The sequence below is a fragment of the Pelophylax lessonae genome (assembly GCF_965119305.1).
Source record: "Pelophylax lessonae genome assembly, chromosome: 1".
Lineage (NCBI taxonomy): Eukaryota > Metazoa > Chordata > Amphibia > Anura > Ranidae > Pelophylax > Pelophylax lessonae.
In genome coordinates this window covers 138637781-138652466 of record NC_138768.1, presented here as the reverse complement: position 1 = coordinate 138652466, position 14686 = coordinate 138637781, and the positions used below count along the sequence as shown (strand labels likewise).

The 14686-nt window shown below is 41.3% G+C and overlaps 1 protein-coding gene across 1 annotated transcript in view; it reads left to right on the top strand.

Moving 5' to 3' along the window:
• Nucleotides 1-5689, top strand: part of PTCD2 (pentatricopeptide repeat domain 2) — a 56185-nt gene extending 50496 nt beyond the window's left edge. Inside the window, exons 8-10 of the mRNA XM_082274360.1 lie at nt 437-511; nt 2588-2701; nt 5159-5689. Of these exons, the coding sequence (XP_082130486.1) occupies nt 437-511; nt 2588-2701; nt 5159-5380 (411 nt within the window). The 3' untranslated portion in view covers nt 5381-5689. The remainder of the gene's footprint in view (nt 1-436; nt 512-2587; nt 2702-5158) is intronic.
• Nucleotides 5690-14686: the final 8997 nt, after the last annotated feature.

The window sequence follows — 14686 nt, the reverse complement described above, 5'->3', positions numbered from 1 at the left end:
AGAAGAAAATGGTGGCGTGAGATCAGGTGTGCTGTAGTGGAGTGGTGGATCCCTAGAGAACACCACAGGATTTCGGAGTGTGTAAGTGTGTTTTTGTGCACAACCTAGCTATAGAGGATTAGAACTGGGGAAGTTGCTTAAAGAAGCTAAAGACAACTTCAACATTACAGTCCAGTTGAATGTGACTGACCACTACTAGCCACAGAGGGAATTCCAAGTTTTCGTAGTTCTATTTATTCATAAAACTACTCTTTCATTGTGCCTAATAATGTAATTGAAATGCATTTTTTTTTTTTTGTTTACTTGCATGTTCCCCTCAGATCTAGAGCAATTGCACTTGCAGTGCACAGACTATTTGCCTTTAGTAAATCGACCCCATTGGGCACTGGGTGATGGAGAAACCGTTTTTCATTCCTCAATTTTTTTCTTTTAACAGGGAGACTGTGTAACAGCTTCGTCTGTTTATAACAGGATTGTGAAAAAAGACACGTCGCTCTGCTGCAATTTGGGTGTAAGTAAAGCTAGCCACAAACAGCAGATTGTGCTATTATGCTATTTCTTCCTTTGCAGAGGGTAGGAGCCAGGAACGTCGGTGGGGAACCCGAGAAGAAGAGGAGGTTCAGAGCCACTCTGTGCAATTCCATTGCACAGAGCAGGTAAGTATAAACCACTTGACCACCGAAAGGTTTACCCTCCTTCATGACCAGGGCTTTTTTTTTTGTGATGCGGCACTGCGTTACTTTAACTGACAAATGCACGGTTGTGAGACACTGTACCCAAATAAAAATGATTTTCTTTTTTTTACCAAAAATAGAGCTTTCTTTTGGTGGTATTTGATCATCTCCTGTGGTGTGTGTTTTTTTTTTTTTGTTTTTTTTTGCGTTATAAACCAAAAAAGACCAACAATTAAAAAAAAAAAATTACTTTCTGCTATAAAACATAAGCAATAACATGTAAAATATCAAATTTCCTCATAAATATAGGCCAATATGTATTCTGCTACATGTTTTTGGTTAAAAAAAAAAAAAAAAAATCCCAATAAGCATATATTAAATGGTTTGCGCAAAGACTGTAGCATCTACAAACTATGGGATGTATTTATGGAATTTTTATTTATTTTTTTTTACTATTAATATTGGCAGTCAGCGACTTATAGCAGGACTGCGATATTGCAGCGGAAAAATTGGACACCTAACTCACACTTTTGACACTTTTTGAGGACCAGTGACACCAATACAGTGATCAGTGCTAAAAATGTGAACTGTTACTGTAATGATACTGGGTGGGAAGGAGTTAACATCAGGGGCGATCAAAGGGGTAAATGTGTGCCTAGCTTGTGTTTTCTTATTGTGGGGGGGGGGTGGCATGCTTTTACTAATGGAAGGCATAGATCCGTGTCCCTGCTTTGCAGGAACACAAGATCAATGCCTTTCATACTGACAGCGGCAATCTGCCTTGTTTACACTGTGTTCAGAAGGATTGGCGAGTACTGGCAGACATAGAGTCCGCCGGACCTGCTGATCAGCTCCTGCTGTGCACAAGCAAGCCCCCTGCAAGTGCTCATGCGTGCCTGATAGCTGAAAATGCAGGAACACGTGTATAAATGTGTGATCCTGCGGCCGTTAAAAGCAACAGATGAAAGTACTGTATATAACACACACAGGGAAAGCAAGGACTAGGATTGGAGTTATGATTAATACTGATAGAACCAGGCATTCAGTCTAGAATTTTTTTTCCTCTGTAGAATACTCTCCTTGATGAGTTGAAGTGTCTCGGTCTTTAGAATAAAATATATAGCCTACATAAAAAAGGGAAAGAAAACATTTAGCCTCTTCCTGTAAACTGAGCACTACAATACAAAGCAGTGTGAATCAGTCAATGGTAAGATTGCCAAGCTGAACTTCTGGCACGTTTTAATAAATCGAATTTGCATATTTTTCTTGCCTGAAGTGATGTGTTTGAGCGTCGGAACATGTGTCCAAGTTATGCACAGGCTATTCTAGTGCTGCAAACGGTTTCTCACCATTTTTATCTTTTATGTGACTGATCTGTACAGCAGATTACCTATGTGCTGGGTGACTACTCACCTACTCATAACATGTAGCAGTGCTAATCACTGACTGTATGGGCTTAAAGCTGGCCATAAATGAATTGAAATGTGGCCAGTTTAGCAGAATTTTGGGGTTGGTTGTACACAAGTCATGAGTGATCAGTGCCACTGGCTATAGCGGGCAACACTGATCATTGTATTCTGACGGTGGGGAAGGCTTCCCGCTGTCAGAATACAATACCACAGTGGGAGGGATTCCCCCATCCACATCAAATGTGTGGATGTTGGATTGGAATTTTTATTTTTTTAACCCAGTGGTACAGTTCCCCATGAACACTTAAAGTGTTTGGCAACTGTCTAAGAGCATTTAAAATCGCCCCATAGCAGATTTACTGCTACAGGGCGGCTGCACCCCAGGATGATACAGTAACACATTTGGGAATTTATCCTTGTATAAGTACTGGTTTTCAATTTTTCTTGCAACTGGTATTCTAATTTATTGACTTTTGATGCTTATGTTGCTGTTCTGTATTCTAGCTTCTGTTAGCTGCCAAGTTTAAAGGTGAGGAAGAAGTGCTACAGATACTGGAAACTGCAAGTGAGCAGCCAAAGTTTGACTTCCTCTGGAAAGTAAAATTCTCCAAGGAAGTAGTAAGTACACATTATTCATTCTGCTGTCTGTAAACTGACAACTAGATACATACAGAGTGCTGGAAGTGGGGAAAAGGGTGGGGTCGGGGGGAGACCAGTTTTTGCAAGCTGTGCCACCACTTATTTTCTGCCAGTATATCTGGCCTTACAAAAGATAAGTGCTTGCAAATGTTAAAAGTGTTCGTTACTATTTGCAGAAGTTTTTTTTTTTTTTTTTTTTTTCAATTCTTCTTTCTCAAAAGGAATTAATTTCTCCCCTGCATATCAGCCCTTAGAGTCACGGATGACTCCAATTGCTGTTGATGAGTAAACCAATGACCAGCTACACTTTTACCGCAAAAACCTTTTAATAGACACTAAGCAAAACACTAGTGATGTCCAGAAAGTCTGAATTCCAAAAGATCAGGGTGACAGACCTGTAGTTTAAAAACAAAAACTCTGGAATTCTAGCTCTTGTGCATTCATCTTACCAAGACCCCTTTAAAGCTGAACTCCAGGCATTTTTTTTTTCTCCATGCAGTGGGGCTTTGGCCACACTGCATCTTTTACTGCTCGTTTTTTGTCTAGGGGTTCGGAGAACCAATATATACTTACCTAATTAAACGTTCCACCCATATCAAGACCGGTCTGTTTGGCTTCTGCCTCCACATACAACCCCCCCCCCCCCCCCCCCGGAACAGTCCACCGCTGAACATCGGGGAGTGCCAGGTTTGCCCGGAGTTAGTCTTTAACTATTTTACTACTTGGTGGCTAAATGGGAGGGATGAGCTGATGACATTACGCTTTCAGACTCGGCCAATCAGAGGAAGGTTTGTGATTCACAAAATGCAAAGCTGCCTATGAATGGCTGCGCGACTCTCGACCAGACTCTGTTTTGTCCTAGATGTGAGACAAGAAGTGTCTGTCTCACAGCTGAGTCCCAGCACTGAATACTGTATGTAGCTGAAGTTACATGCAGTGCTCAGAGACACTGCAGCACTTAGTGAAGCAAATAGTTTGTTCAGAGCAGCTTGGTCCAAACAAACTATTTAAAGTGACATGAAACCTGAACATCAGCTTTAAATCTCCCAGTGTTCGCCTTCCTCACATGTCCGGCTTTTCGTTTACAAGCAATCAGAAGTTGGAAGAATTCACAAACGGTAAAGCCGCAATGCCACCTAACTAACCACAATCTATTTTCAACAGCTGAAACACGAGGATGCACTCACTAGACTTGTAAATTTTGGAGTAATTGTATGTTTCCTTCTGGTAAAAATTGCTTGGCATAGGATCATTTTACCACTCAATTAAAAATGATAAACATTACCTGTATACTCCTATACTAGGATAGAGAGGTTCTATGCTGTGAGAAAGTCAGGCCCCATTGCACAGTGCTGTCAATTTATTTTGTGTTTTCAGGCGCTGGGAGCTGAAGCGTGAGGTTGTTAGGCACCCAATAGGAGAAAGAGAGGAGCCTAGGATTGGCCTCAGTAGAAGATGGAAGCCCCCCCCCCCCCCCCCCCCATAGTCCATTAGGGCTTGTGTATATATGCAGTTGAGGGGGCAGTAAAAATGTGTCAGAGCCACATTGTTACCACTCCCCTTTAAAGCAAAACTTTCCCCATAATAATTTGATTTAAAAAAAAAATTGTTCTTTAGCAAGGAACATACATTCCACATTATTAATCATGCTACCAAAATGAATGTGTGCTGTAAATTGCCTCCAGCATTGCTCCTGTTTCTTCTTGATGGAGGCAGCTATTTTCCCGAAGCCCAGAGCCCCTAAGCATCAAATCTTTAGGCTGTCAGCAAACCAGCCTCTAGTGGCTCTGATTATTGGCACAATGCTAAAAATGGAGCAGCTGAGCATGTGCAGAGCAGGGTGAGAAAGTGGATTTCTTGATTTTAAACAGTATAGGCACTTATATTAAATGTTTTACATTATACCTATAAAAGGGGCAAGCCTGAAGTGCTCTATCAGGACCTAATTTTCTGACTAATGTTTGACTTTAAGCTGCAAAGTCAGCAGACAGGGGAGTACACATGCCATGGCAAGAATTAAATCTTGTGTCACGTTCAGTGGCCCGTACCAACCTCCGAATACATCCAGTTCAACTGAATGGGACTATCAGAACATGCAAAGCAGGCGGTTGTAAGGCAGTGGTGCAAGTGTTTAGGGGTTGAAACAGGGAATGTGGAGGTGATCTATAATGCCTCCTCACCGCCTCTGAAATGCCTTCTTCAGAGGGCTAATGTTGGTGTAAACTAGTCCCAAATATATGATTATTCCAAAAAAAAAAGTCAGATTTTCAGCAGTGTCCAATGAAGTTTTAAGTAGTGACAGTGACGGTGTAAATTCTTATGCTTGTGTTTTAAAGCTTTGTTGAGAATTTTTTGTTTGAATTGAGAATTATGTGTTTATATTAGTTTTCTTTTTGTTTTTTGATAACCTGTGATCCCACCTTGTTTTTAATACAGATGGATGCTGTGGAAGAGAAATTGCACCCTACAGTTTCATTTGAAAAATTTAAAGATATTTATGAAAAACTTGGCCAGTCTGGACAGATCAGCACGGTAACGCTGGACGAAATGTTGCACGCCATTTCTGAAGAACAGAACTCTGCTGCAGATTTTCTAGAGAGGAAAAGCTACAGAAGTAGAGAAATGAAAAAAGAAGTGGCCTCCTTGAATACTCTATGAAGGACATTTTACCAATTTACTGTGCATTAATAAAACTCGAGGAGCAGCAAGGATGCTTGTTATGGCCAGGCCTCAAAAAATACACAACTGAATCTCTTATTTCTAACAAGTTATCTTCTCCATTTTTGGACAGTGTCTGATACAAATGTTCACACCCTCCAGAGGGCCTGCATCTTAACAGCATTTAGGCTTCTGGGTCAAGTTTGTACATTACATGTACTTATTTAGTGCTGCTGACAACCCTAGTACTGCTGGGCAGAAATGATAACCACTTAGCCACTGTGCTGCCCATCGCTGATATCATCTTTAGTTTAGAACAGTGGTACCCCAAAAAGGGCATGTTTTGGGAACAATTTTCTCTTGTAAAATAGCTGTCATAACTACAAAGCCATTGATATTCATTAAATCCTTTTACTGGCACTGATATGTCATGTTCTATTCAGTGATTGATAGCGGGTGTTTTAAACACAGCAGCTGAGAGCACATGTATTTCTGACAGATCGACTGTCGGCTTCCATGGACTTCTGGTACATTAATTCCCATTGCCCTCCTGTTATGTTTCCTGAACTTTACTATCCCACCTGTAGGTGTCGCTTGATAGAGGGGGGGGAGAGTCCAATAAATATTAATTTGCTGATCTCCCCTAGCTGGTAAGAATACCAAGGTGACAAGGGTTTCGGCACTTCAGTTTCTGCTGTCACTTTTCCCAGGCCGATGTAGCTAAGGCAGAAGCTATCGGAGGAATACATCCAAGTACTTAACCACTTATCGCTTAGCCTATCGTATTATGATGGCCGGGTGGGACATTCCTCATTCCCCACAGGCAGCGCTCTGGCACGATCTGTCACTGGCTGTGTCCACCAGATACAGCCAATGACTGATCAGTGTACCAGCCCACTGCTGGTGCCATGTGATTGCTGTGACAAATCACAGATCACATGACAATTGTACACAATGGATGCCTTCCTCTCGCGCCATTTATTGTGTATATTTGTGTTGTTAGCTGTGATTGATCAGTTATCACATGGTACAGACAGGAGCAATCATAGCTCATCTGTACTATGTGATAAGCTGCGGCCAATCACAGCTAACCACAATAGTAAACCATGAATGAATACATTTCATGCAGTAAAAGTGGTTGCTTATACCAGTGAATTTCAATAAGCCATCATAATGTGTAGAATTTATCTTTTTTTTAAATCACGATAACTTCCCCAGAGTAGTACAGTGTTACTGTGGTAATGCTGTATTGCTCTGATCAGTTTGTTAAAAAAAAAAAAAAAATCCTAAAAAACAAAAATGTAATACAAAAAATAAAAATGTGAAAAAAATAACAATTTTCTTCTTTTTCCAAAAATTGTGACAAATCTCAACTTCAAAAATCTTGCCATGTTTCTTAATAAATATCTTGCACTGTTGATTTTTTCAGAAAGGAGTTATTAGGGGGGTATATATACAGTCCTGGTGTTTTTGGACCTCAAAAAATGAGACAGGTCTTCAGCACATACGGATTGATCGATTTTCATATATATATATATATATATATATATATATATATATATATATATATATATTATACAATTATGCCATAGCTTGTGTACTCTAGTCTGCAGGAAAGTTCTAAACAGTGATTTGTGTTATTTTTACCAAAGAAATGTAGCAGAATACAGTTTGGCCTAATTTTATGAAGAGATAATTTTAGTTGCAAATTTTGTATTTTTTGTTTAATTAGCAAAAAATAAAGAAACCCAATGGTGATTAAATACCACCAAAAGAAAGCTCTATTTGTGAGGAAAAAAATCTATAAAGTTCATATAAGTATAGTGTTATATGACCAGGCAACTGTCATTCATAATGTGACAGTGCTGAAAGCTGAAAATTTAATTTTGCCTGGGCAGGTAGGGGGAAGTGCCCCCCCCCCCCCCCTAAAAAAAAAAAAAAAAAAAAAAAAAAAAAGTTTGAATCTCCTCCTCCCACAGGGGAATGCACATATGTATATAAATGCACACGTTGTTCATATGTAGATGTCAGTTATACTACACACGCTACATATCAATGCATGTGCCTGTGTGGGTACAAAAATTCTAGGACCATTAATCATGGTTAACTCTAAACTGCTTACCTGAAATGCCTTTTAAAGCGTCTCCAATATCTATTTACTTGGTGCAACCTGTTTTTTTATATTTTACCAAAAAATGGGTAATATATTGAGAGAGTGTACCCTAAAGTTACCATTGGTGTATTTCTACTGAAAATTTTCTCTTGATAAACTGTTGCCCTAATAACTTGTGACTTAAAAAGGTAGAACTATCATTATTTCTTTATTCCTTGGAGTCTCTGCTTTCAGAGAATAACTAATCGTTAGCCTAATCTGTGTCGCCCAAATCCCACCCCGCCCCCCCCCCCCCCCCCCCCCAAATAAGTGGGCAAATTTTTTTTTTTTTTAAATGGTTATGGCAGTAAAAAGGTTAAATCAACTCTGAATAATGAAGGAAATCCTGAAAACATGATCTGTTGGAGGTACTCAAGGATTGAGGTTGGGAACCACTGGACTAGTTGGCAGTGCCATGAACACATCTCACAGCCTGTATACAGTAACCTGGAAGAGTGCATCAAAAGTAATGCTAGTGGTTTGTAATGGTAAGTGTGGTCAGGGTAAAGCACAATGTCTGACTTTGGCTTCTGAACAAAGAGCTGTGTTCTCAAACAGTATATGTTGTCTGAGCCATTGCAACGTGTGAAGAAGATATTGACCTTAAAGTAAATGTTTGTATGTTTTATACTTTTCCCTGTGCTAGACAAAGCAGCAAGTTCCCTGCAGACCTGCCCTGCAGCAAATACTTGCCTTCTTTTCGATCCCTGACTGATCCATTTATTCATTGAGAATGGAAGAAAAGCCCTGTAAGATACAAGTTGCATCATCACATGCTCCTCGATATCTTTTTTTTTTTTTTTTTTTTTCCTTCAGCTCCCAGTCCTGAACAGAGCAAATATCTGCTAATGGGAATGGGGTCATATCAAGTACATGTTCATGGTCTAAATGCATGTCTTAGCAGCATATTTGCTTTAAAGGGACTTTCACACAGGAGGTGGAAAAAAAAAAGGCAGCTGTGCCACGGTTTTACTGTCACCAAATTCTGACATTACAGCCTGACAGGGCTGCACACATGCTGGGATGTTTTGCTTCATTGACACTGCATTTTTAACTCGAGCTGCAGAGTTTGACAGGTGGCACTGCCTGTCAAACTTACCCATTGAGATCAGTGAGACTGCACTGCAACTGTAAGCCAAACTCCAATGTAAAATTGCAAATGGCAATTAAAAAAAGTAGAATAATACAGGCTTCAGGATGCAGTAGTAATGCCTGCTTTGCCACCCTCTGAAAAGTGATCCATGGTGGTAAGCTTATCTGAGAGGTTAACTTACCATCTATCTGAAAGAAGCTCTATAGGCCACAACTATCCCATGTACATATGTCCCCTGGAATCCTTTATTTTGTATTTTAGTATTGATGCGATCCATACTGTGCAGTTCCTAACACAAGTAGGGTGACGGAACCTCAATTTGTTGCCGTTGTCCTCAGAAAGTGGACATCCTCTTCAAATATTTGTGTTTTAATAATAGAGTTATCAGAAAGCGGTATTAAACCAAAAATTTAATATATTATAATTTACCAATCATTATATGTGGTGACTGCATTAGTTTTCCTTTTTTTTTTTTCACCTGGTGATTTGGCCAGTAACATACCTCCTGTATTAGTACGCCCCCACTCTGGGTGAAGGAGCACATAAGTCAGCAGCATTGTCAGTCTAAGGGGGAGAGGGGAGGGTAGTGGTAAATTAACTAGCCAGACTTCAGCTAACACTTCATAGGCAATTACAGCAAACAGTTTTGTTTTCCTATTGGGATAAAGGTTTTACATGAATAAATAAAAGCTGATCTTCCTAAGCACCCCTGACAGTAATAAATAGTTTGTCTCATCCCTGTAACAGATGCATCTTGTGCTAGAGCTTGTTCTGTTGAAAAACAATCTCAATAGGGGAAGAAGATACCACATCCCACGAATATATATAACAGAATGTGTGTTGCTGCACAGGGACTGTAAATGGGCAAGGTAGTGGTCCGCCCAGGCCTCACCACAACGGTGCCCCAACGGATGGGGACGAGCCTGCGGAGAGATTGTCTATGCCGGGACGCCTCAACCCTGGAACGCCCTGTGTTGCAGCGTCCCCCCTTCGCTGATGGCACCCCACTTAGGGTGGGAGGTGATCCATATCGGAGCGGAGCCCGCGGTCCATGGTATGGTAAGTGATGCTACCCCCCGTGTCCCCTGGGACAGTCATCTGGGGGGGGTTATGTGGGCCCACTCCATGGGCATGTCAGAGCATGCGGTCTCTGTGGTGTCCCCCCTGACCTTTTTGGACGGTCCCTTCCTCCCTGCCCCTTCGGCAAACGATGCGTGGGGGGGGTGTGGGGCTTTTTACCTTGTCCTGAGGGGGCTTTCTGGTGGATTGCCGCAGTGGGCAGGGACCTGGGTTCCTGACAAATCGGCGCTGTTTTTTCAGCCGCCATTTTGGGTGAGGGCAGCCTGGCTGACTCCCTGTGAGGGCAGCAGACATTTTTTTTTTTTTACTGTATTTGGCGCCATCTTGGATGTGGGCAGCCGCCTAGTAAGGGCAGCGGCCATTTTGCTCGTGATTTTCCCCATTGACTTCAATGGCATCCATGTTCTGGTGGCTCAGGGCGCTGTATCGGCCTCTAGTGGATTAGGTCACTTCCTCCTGGCTCCTTCCTTTTCCTGCAGCAGAACGAGGAGAGCGGTCTGGTATCAGTTCCACTCTGACACTGTGGGGGCTTTTCTCTGTGTTTTTTTGGGCATTTTTCCTTAACCTCCTTAGCGGTATTCCCGAGTGTGGCTCGGGGTTAAATTTCAGTGCAATTAGCGGTAAATTCAAAAAGGTATACACACAAACACACTGATTACAATACAAAATAAAATAAATTGACATTAGTTTGCCTCCAAGTGCCCTTTCCTGCAATTTTACTGTAATATATATATATATATATATATATATATATATATATATATATATATAGGTCCTTCTCAAAAAATTAGCATACTGTGATAAAGTTCATTATTTTCTGTAATGTACTGATAAACATTAGACTTTCATATATTTTAGATTCATTACACACAACTAAAGTAGTGCAAGCCTTTTATTGTTTTAATATTGATGATTTTGGCATACAGCTCATGAAAAACCAAAATTCCTATCTCAAAAGATTAGCATATTTCATCCGACCAATAAAAAAAATGTGTTTTTAATACAAAAAAAGTCAACCTTCAAATAATTATGTTCAGTTATGCACTCAATACTTGGTCGGGAATCCTTTTGCAGAAATTACTGCTTCAATGCGGCGTGGCATGGAGGCAATCAGCCTGTGGCACTGCTGAGGTGTTATGGAGGCCCAGGATGCTTTGATAGCGGCCTTGAGCTCATCCAGAGTGTTGGGTCTTGCGTCTCTCAACTTTCTCTTCACAACATCCCACAGATTCTCTATGGGGTTCAGGTCAGGAGAGTTGGCAGGCCAATTGAGCACAGTAATACCATGGTCAGCAAACCATTTACCAGTGGTTTTGGCACTGTGAGCAGGGGCCAGGTCGTGCTGAAAAATGAAATCTTCATCTCCATAAAGCTTTTCAGCAGATGGAAGCATGAAGTGCTCCAAAATCTCCTGATAGCTAGCTGCATTGACCCTGCCCTTGATAAAACACAGTGGACCAACACCAGCAGCTGACATGGCACCCCAGACCATCACTGACTGTGGGTACTTGACACTGGACTTCAGGCATTTTGGCATTTCCCTCTCCCCAGTCTTCCTCCAGACTCTGGCACCTTGATTTCCGAATGACATGCAAAATTTGCTTTCATCCGAAAAAAGTACTTTGGACCACTGAGCAACAGTCCACTGCTGCTTCTCTGTAGCCCAGGTCAGACGCTTCTGCCGCTGTTTCTGGTTCAAAAGTGGCTTGACCTGGGGAATGCGGCACCTGTAGCCCATTTCCTGCACACGCCTGTACACGGTGGCTCAAGATGTTTCTACTCCAGACTCAGTCCACTGCTTCCGCAGGTCCCCCAAGGTCTGGAATCGGTCCTTCTCCACAATCTTCCTCAGGGTCCGGTCACCTCTTCTCGTTGTGCAGCGTTTTCTGCCACACTTTTTCCTTCCCACAGACTTCCCACTGAGGTGCCTTGATACAGCACTCTGGCAACAGCCTATTCATTCAGAAATTTCTTTCTGTGTCTTACCCTCTTGCTTGAGGGTGTCAATGATGGCCTTCTGGACAGCAGTCAGGTCGGCAGTCTTACCCATGATTGCGGTTTTGAGTAATGAACCAGGCTGGGAGTTTTTAAAAGCCTCAGGAATCATTTTTGCAGGTGTTTAGAGTTAATTAGTTGATTCAGATGATTAGGTTAATAGCTCGTTTAGAGAAACTTTTCGTGATATGCTAATTTTTTTAGATAGGAATTTTGGTTTTTCATGAGCTGTATGCCAAAATCATCAATATTAAAACAATAAAAGGCTTGCACTACTTCAGTTGTGTGTAATGAATCTAAAATATATGAAAGTCTAATGTTTATCAGTACATTACAGAAAATAATGAACTTTATCACAATATGCTAATTTTTTGAGAAGGACCTGTGTGTGTGTGTGTGTGTGTGTGTGTGTATATATATATATATATATATATATATATATATATAGTGCCTTGCGAAAGTATTCGGCCCCCTTGAACTTTGCGACCTTTTGCCACATTCCAGGCTTCAAACATAAAGATCTAAAACTAATTTTTTGTGAAAAATCAACAACAAGTGGGACACAATCATGAAGTGGAACGAAATGTATTGGATATTTCAAACTTTTTTAACAAATAAAAAACTGAAAAATTGGGTGTGCAAAATTACTCAGCCCCCTTAAGTTAATACTTTGTAGCGCCACCTTTTGCTGCGATTACAGCTGTAAGTCACTTGGGGTATGTCTCTATCAGTTTTGCACATCGAGAGACTGAAATTTTTGCCCATTCCTCCTTGCAAAACAGCTCGAGCTCAGTGAGGTTGGATGGAGAGCATTTGTGAACAGCAGTTTTCAATTCTTTCCACAGATTCTCGATTGGATTCAGGTCTGGACTTTGACTTGGCCATTCTAACACCTGGATATGTTTATTTGTGAACCATTCCATTGTAGATTTTGCTTTATGTTTTGGATCATTGTCTTGGAAGACAAATCTCCGTCCCAGTCTCAGGTCTTTTGCAGACTCCATCAGGTTTTCTTCCAGAATGGTCCTGTATATGGTTCCATCCATCTTCCCATCAATTTTAACCATCTTCCCTGTCCCTGCTGAAGAAAAGCAGGCCCAAATCATGATGCTGCCACCACCATGTTTGACAATGAGGATGGTGTGTTCAGGGAGATTAGCTGTGTTGCTTTTACGCCAAACATAACGTTTTGTATTGTTGCCAAAATGTTCGATTTTGGTTTCATCTGACCAGAGCACCTTCTTCCACATGTTTGGTATGTCTCCCAGGTGGCTTGTGGCAAACTTTAAACAACACTTTTTATGGATATCTTTAAGAAATGGTTTTCTTCTTGCCACTCTTCCATAAAGGCCAGATTTGTGCAGTATACGACTGATTGTTGTCCTATGGACAGAGTCTCCCACCTCAGCTGTAGATCTCTGCAGTTCATCCAGAGTGATCATGGGCCTCTTGGCTGCATCTCTGATCAGTCTTCCCCTTGTATAAGCTGAAAGTTTAGAGAGACGGCCAGATCTTCGTAGATTTGCAGTGGCCTGATACTCCTTTCATTTCAATATTATCGCTTGCACAGTGCTCCTTCGGATGTTTAAAGCTTGGGAAATCTTTTTGTATCCAAATTCGGCTTTAAACTTCTCCCCAACAGTATCTCGGACCTGCCTGGTGTGTTCCTTGTTCTTCATGATGCTCTCTGCGCTTTAAACGGACCTCTGAGACTATCACAGTGCAGGTGCATTTATACGGAGACTTGATTACACACAGGTGGATTCTATTTATCATCATTAATCATTTAGGTCAACATTGGATCATTCAGAGATCCTCACTGAACTTCTGGAGAGAGTTTGCTACACTGAAAGTAAAGGGGCTAAATAATTTTGCACGCCCAATTTTTCAGTTTTTTATTTGTTAACAAAGTTGGAAATATCCAATAAATTTTGTTCCACTTCATGATTGTGTCCCACTTGTTGTTGATTCTTCACAAAAAATTACAGTTTTATATCTTTATGTTTGAAGCCTGAAATGTGGCAAAAGGTTGCAAAGTTCAAGGGGGCCAAGTACTTTCGAATGGCACTGTGTGTGTGTGTGGGTGTGTGTGTGTGTGTGTGTGTGTGTGTGTGTATATATATATATATATATATATATATATATATATACATACTTTAACTTATTTATAGTTATTATATTATAATTTATGATTTTGTGTTTCAAACTTTATCATAACCGAGATGTTATAAAGAAGAACGCACAGTAAAAAAAAAATCATATGTAAATAGTTGGTTTGGGCTGCTCATGATTAAGAATTACATTACAAAATAATGGTACCGCTTTCAGCACCTAAAATCCAAAACAATCATACCGTCAGGGAGGTTAAAAACTGTGCTTTTCTGTTTCCTTAACCATCTGAAGGGGGACCCTGGCGGCGGCGCATTTTTGCGGTGCGGACCGCGAAAATCGCCAATTTAAAGGGCCAGTGTTCCGAATTTTGTGGTTTGTGCTTCGGGGACATCCGGAGCACCTGCTCTAGCTTCTCTAACAGCGGCCTTTGAAACTTTGGTGTCAAAGGTTGATCTTATGATGTCGCAAAATGCCCAGAAGTCGGGTCATGTTTTCCCCTGCCCCGAGAAGTTTCACGATATCGTGAATGAACAGTGGTGTCGCATTAAGCACATCCCTAAGCGGTTTCAACGTCGCTACCCCTTTGCGGACCCGGTTTATAATCGCTGGACGGTGTCACCTAAGGTGGTTTCCAGGTTAAATAAATCCACGGTGGTGCCCGTGGAGGATTCCCCAGTGTTCAAAGACCTGATGGATAGGTGCGTGGAGTCGCTTTCCCGCCACATGTATTTGGTGGCGGGCTCTCTGCTCAAGCCTGTGTTCACTTCCGTGCTGGTTTCACAGACGGTTACGGAATGGTTCAAGGTGCTTAACCACATCCCGCCCTCCCGCCCTATAGCAAATTGACGGCGGGATTGTGGTTGTATTATCCTGA